We start from the raw sequence: 6,000 nt of genomic DNA, 5'->3' as shown, positions 1-6,000 counted from the left end.
TGTGATCAGGACTCTCCCCTGTGCCCTGGCCCTTCTCTCGCCTCCGCAGGGTTCTTCCTCCACCGGTTTTCTTCACTTGCTTTGCTAGGGCAGTTCCTTCCCTCTGTTGGTTCTTTTTTCTCCCGCACAGGAAGATCATGGAAAGCAATCTGCTTTGTCCTTCCTTTCTAAGTCCTACAAGCTAGGCAGGTGCTACCAGGTCCAGAGAGATTAAGTGTAAACACGTGGCTCACGCGCTCTAGAAGTACCTTCCATGGCGACTAGAGAAAGTCTTAATAACAACACTAGGTTGCCCTCCAGAATCAGTGCAGTGAAGGACCATAGCTGTTAACCATCCTTTGGGCAGATCTTCCTTTTTTGGATACAGATACATTGATTATGAAAGACTGGTCATGATAAAATACAGGTGAGAAAATGGACTACTTTCTTAAAAACTGCTCAGAGACAGGCACATTAATAACTAAATATTTTTATTTGACATCTGGATTCAGTTTCACATGTATTTGCATAAATAATTAAAAGTGATCTCTAATGATTAAGTATGTGCAACTGCACGCTGCTTCCGCTGATCCCCCCTCCTTCTCCACGTCCGGTGCAGCCCTCACTCCTGGAGCACCGGGCGAAGGAGCTGCTGGTCCCTTTCCTCACAGCAGCACTGGCTTTGCGGGTACATTAAACCCGCTGGGCAGCTTCTCCTTGTGTCATGGTTTCTATGGAAACATTTGGTTTGGTAAATGGGACAGAAAAAGGGTAAGGAGATAGAAGAGGGTCTCATCATAAAGGAAGCGTGGCTACCCTGCGATGCCCCAGTGGTCCAGCCCAGTGAGTCAGTGACTGCGTGTCATCCGCCTACTGACCGCCCAGCGTCAGCATCTGGAATCTAAGTGTGGGAGGGAGGACCAGGCCCCGCCAGTCCGGCCCCTTCTATTTTCTGGCTAAGGAGGGGGGTTCAGGGAATTTAGGAGGGTAGCAGGCAGTCAGAGCCAGGCTTCTTAGTGCCCACGTGTCCCCACAGATTGTCAGACTCATTTGCTGGTCACCTGAATAAATGTGGTCTACGAACCAGTGCTTTTTGCAGTCTGAGGTATGTCAGAAATGATTCAGTTTTTATGCTTAAGTTTCTTATGCCCAACATTTTCAGCCTGCGTTGCAGTGGTGACGAAGGCCATTTGGCCCTGTCACCCCCGAAAGCAGGACACACTCCCTGCAGCAGCTGAGTCTGGGGTGAAGGCGTCAGCAGGGCTTCTGAACTGTCATTTGTCTTTCATGCCATTTATCTTTTCACTTACAGCTCACGGAACTACCTGTTTTAAAATTTAATAATCAGGCCAATGATTTTTAATTTAGTTTTGAAAGCTAATACCATAGACAGTTAAGGCCGGAATGAAACAGTGCAGTTCTAACATCCCAAGCTGGAAGGAATTTTTGTTTTTCTTTCAGTGAAAGGACATAAATATCATGCAGAGGGATTCAGAATTATTAGACAGATGTAGCGTTTGGTGTTAAGCATTTAAGGATGAACAGGAGGAGGTTTACGTGCTGGACACGAAGAAGCCTCAACAGAGTTTCCTCAGCTTCAAAAGTAAAAACAATTTTCTAGGATAAATGGAATGATTAGTCACATAAGTAATCAGTACTGAATTTTAGAGTGGAATGACCCACATTCGCTTTCCAACTGAATGTAACAGAGCTTATTTCCTTTCTTAAATAATGATGTCCCCCCTCACTGTGAAGTTGAGATGCGTCATTGATAATGTTACCTGGATTATCTAAACACTGATATCTTTAAAACTAGCGGGCTTCCCGTGGACAGGTTTAGACCCCTCCGGTCAGGGTGAGCTGCTCTTGTTGGGCATGAAGTTGTTGGCAAGCGAGGTAAGTCAGAGGCACTGCTGTGGACGTCAGTCCATGGGTCAGGTTTTGATGGCCATGGTCCAGAGGAGGGGATGGTCCGTTTCCACAGTCACAACGCCAGATCCATCGTAGGTATTGGAAGTACTGACCAGTGTTCCAAAACTAAGCATATGATTTGCTGCAGGAAAATAAGAAAACAAAAATTTAGTGAGAGCCAACCTTCCTCCAGTGTAGAATGACCATCAGTAGTTGCCAAAAAGCTTACTTAATTTTTTTAGTAACATATTATTGTATTTCCCTATTTCTTGAGGAAGTAACATCTATTGCAGTGCAGTTTACAACGCTGTATCAATTTCCGGTGAGCAGCACCGTGCCTCAGTTGTACCTGTATGCACATATATGCCTCGTCACACTTTTTCATTATGGTACGCCTGTGACTTACATAATACTGTACATCAGCTATACTTCAATAAAAAATAAAGAAAAACTTCTTGCCAAAAAGCAATGAAGCACACACTTTGATAGAAGATGTATAAAATGTGGGGTAGGTAAAATGTATGATACGCTATTTTAAAACTGAAAGTTCCCATAACTGGCTATAACCACTCTTCCTGGTGTTGGTTACTGGTTATTTACCAGTTTGGGACGTACGTTACTCTCAGTATTAAATTTCATCAAGTTCTTTCTTTTTTTTCTTTACCAATGGTAAAACCGAAACCCATTTCTGTAATATGTTACTTACTTCCTTGCATGGGTGCAGTTTTAACTTTTCTTGATGATTTAGAATTAACATTTTTATATGTGAATAGTCTCTATAAAAATGCAGTTTTTATTTCAAGTATAAATGATATGAGGCAGAAAGCTAATTACTTAAAAAAAAAAAAAAAGCATGGGATTTGGGTCATCTTTCTCTTATAGGGTAAGAAAGGCCAAAGTGAGCAAGGCTTACTTGCTGTAAAATTAATCAGAACTCAAAGGTCAAAAAGCAGGCTTCCAAATGTGTAATCTTGAGCAAGACACTAAATAGTGTAAAACTGAGGGCAAGAGATGAGACAATCCTTTAAATTACCTAATTATCAAAATTAAGGCTTTGGAGTGAAGTTATATTATTAGAGTTTATATATTTATAAATAACATAAATCTATAAATATTTATTTTTTCCTAACAAGTTGGCTTCAGTTCATGTCTAGGCTTCTACTGGTAACCTCACTTCTCTGCTTACATAAGAGAAGTTCACGTTGTTAACATGACTCTCAACCATGACAGTCCTATAGACATTTGTTAATAATCAGTATTAATTTCTTTTCTAAAATTGAAAGAGAAAAAATAAATAAGTGTTAGGGAAACCACCCTGTAAGAGGCAGGAGTCCCTTTCCTTTCAAAGTGCAACTATGAAGTTTCAGTTTGGGAGTAAATAATTCAGTTATAATGTTCACTTCCCGCTAGAGGGAGCCTGTTATCTTTCTGAGGAGATCTTGAAAAGGCAATTTCAAAATTCAGAAATAGTGTTAGAGGACAAAGTATAACCAGTATTGCCAGTTCACAGTTTCCTTGTTAAAACTCAAACTGTTTCTTTTTCATAGTTGTCAACACATTTTCTAATGCAAACATGAAGTTACAAAGTAAAACTTACAGGAACACAGAGTGAAGCTCACGTGGATACTGCCCTAAGTGCCCCGCCTCGTGTGAATGCTCGCCCTAACTCAGCACAAGAAGCTTTTGCCTCTTCAGTAATCTGGGGCTTTTCCGAGATGCAGTTTCTGAATGACACTGATAAGCACATATATTAAGTTTACAAATCCAGACACTATGACATGGATAGTGGGTTCGGGTGGTGGTTGGGGAGGGAGTCACAGCAAAGTCTGTCCAGGGAAGAAGCCTTGCTCTCAGGAAGGGCGGCCGTGCCTGGGCGCGGGGTGGGCACCAGGTGCTTCTGGACGTCCATGCTGGGCCTGGGGGCTCCGGCGGCCCACTGAGGAAGAGCAGGGGCTCAGTCTAAACATTTCCTGCCGTTTGTTCAGAAAGGCAAATTTCGGGTGCTCTGGTGGACCAACTTGACAGTGGAAACTCCCCAGTGGAGAACAGGTTACCCACAAACCCACCTGAACTGGACACAACGCATTTAAGATTCTGGAAACTCATTAGGTTAAAATCCTGTTTCCACCTGGGCTCAAAGGACAAGGGTGTGAAATTGCTTCTCTAGTTTGTAGTAGCGCATAAATTCCTTTCTGATGTTCTGAAGGCAGACAGTGAGTTTTGGATTATCCCCGGTAGACAACTCTGTATTATATACATACTGGTTTTTCTAAGGCATTGTTGCATCCTAGTTAATTCTTTTTTAAGTTAATTCTTAAATGCGGAAAGAACTGAAATAGTTTTATGTGAAGCCACAATTTTTCCTTTGCATGAAATATATGAGTTAAACAAGGCCAATATTATCCAATCTTACAAATCGTGTTTTAATTTTATTTTGCAATGTTTAAAATCCCACCAGGACCAGTTATTAAACATGTTTTAGTTGGCTGTGGATTGCTATAACAAAATGCCCTAGACTGGGTGGCTTAAATAGCAAACTTTTGTTTCTCAGAGTCCAGGAGCTCGGGAAGTCCTAGGTCAGGGTGCCAGCACGGTTGAGTTCTGGTGAGAACGCTCTTCCTGGCTGGTTGCCTTCTTGATGTATCCTCACATGGTGGAGACAGAGATCTCCTGCCTCATCCTTTTTTTTTTTTTTTTTAAACATTTTTTATTGATTGATAACCATTTTACAATGTTGTGTCAAATTCCAGTGTTCAGCACAATTTTTCAGTCATACATGGACATATACATACTCATTGTCACATTTCTTTCTCTGTGAGCTACCATAACGTTTTGTGTATATTTCCCTGTGCTATACAGTATAATCTTGTTTATCTATTCTACAATTTTGAAATCCCAGTCTATCCCTTCCCACCCTCCACACCCCTGGCAACCACAAGTCTGTATTCTCTGACTATAAGTCTATTTCTGTCCTGTATTTACACTTTGTTTTTGTTTGTTTGTTTGTTTGTTTTTTAGATTCCACATAAGAGCGATCTCATATGGTATTTTTCTTTCTCCTTCTGGCTTACTTTGGTTAGAATGACATTCTCCAGGAGCATCCATGTTGCTGCAAATGGCATTATGTTGTCGGTTTTTATGGCTGAGTAGTATTCCATTGTATAAATATACCACCTCTTCTTTATCCAGTCACCTGTTGATGGACATTTAGGCTGTTTCCATGTTTTGGCTATTGTAAATAGTGCTGCTATGAACACTGGGGTGCAGGTGTCATCCTGAAGTAGGGTTCCTTCTGGATATATGCCCAGGAGTGGGATTCCTGGATCATATGGTAAGTCTATTCCTAGTCTTTTGAGGAATCTCCACACTGTTTTCCACAGTGGCTGCACCAAACTGCATTCCCACCAGCAGTGTAGGAGGGTTCCCCTTTCTCCACAGCCTCTCCAGCATTTGTCATTTGTGAAATTTTGAATGACGGCCATTCTGACTGGTGTGAGGTGATACCTCATTGTAGTTTTGATTTGCATTTCTCTGATAATTAGTGATATTGAGCATTTTTTCATGTGCCTTTTGATCATTTGTATGTCTTCCTTGGAGAATTGCTTGTTTAGGTCTTCTGCCCATTTTTGGATTGGGTTGTTTATTTTTTTCTTATTGAGTCGTATGAGCTGCTTATATATTCTGGAGATCAAGCCTTTGTCGGTTTTATTTGCAAAAATTTTCTCCCATTCCGTAGGTTGTCTTGTTTTACTTACGGTTTCCTTTGCTGTGCAGAGGCTTGTAAGTTTCATTAGGTCCCATTTGTTTATTCTTGCCTTTATTTCTACTAGGAGAAAATTTTTGAAATGTATGTCAGATAATGTTTTGCTTATGTTTTCCTCTAGGAGGTTTATTGTATCTTGTCTTATGTTTAAGTCTTTGATCCATCTTGAGTTGATTTTTGTATATGGTGTAAGGGAGTATTCTAGCTTCATTGTTTTACATGCTGCTGTCCAGTTTTCCCAACACCATTTGCTGAAGAGACTGTCTTTATTCCATTGTATATTCTTGCCTCCTTTGTCGAAGATGAGTTGACCAAAAGTTTGTGGGTTCATTTCTGGGCTCTCTATT

General features: G+C 41.0%; 1 protein-coding gene across 13 annotated transcripts in view; it reads right to left on the bottom strand.

The window, feature by feature from the left end:
• Positions 1-453: 453 nt before the first annotated feature.
• The window catches only part of TPK1 (thiamin pyrophosphokinase 1), a 337,072-nt gene continuing 331,525 nt past the window's right edge, over positions 454-6,000 (bottom strand). For all 13 annotated transcript variants that reach the window (XM_010986883.3, XM_031455545.2, XM_010986891.3 and 10 more), the window contains one exon: positions 454-2,032. In XM_010986883.3, coding sequence (XP_010985185.1) covers positions 1,914-2,032 — 119 coding nt within the window. In that variant the 3' untranslated portion in view covers positions 454-1,913. The remainder of the gene's footprint in view (positions 2,033-6,000) is intronic.

This window comes from Camelus dromedarius, chromosome 7 (genome assembly GCF_036321535.1).
Source record: "Camelus dromedarius isolate mCamDro1 chromosome 7, mCamDro1.pat, whole genome shotgun sequence".
Classification (NCBI taxonomy): Eukaryota; Metazoa; Chordata; class Mammalia; order Artiodactyla; family Camelidae; genus Camelus; species Camelus dromedarius.
Note: the sequence above shows the minus strand (reverse complement) of the source record. Positions and strands in the feature narration are given on the sequence as shown.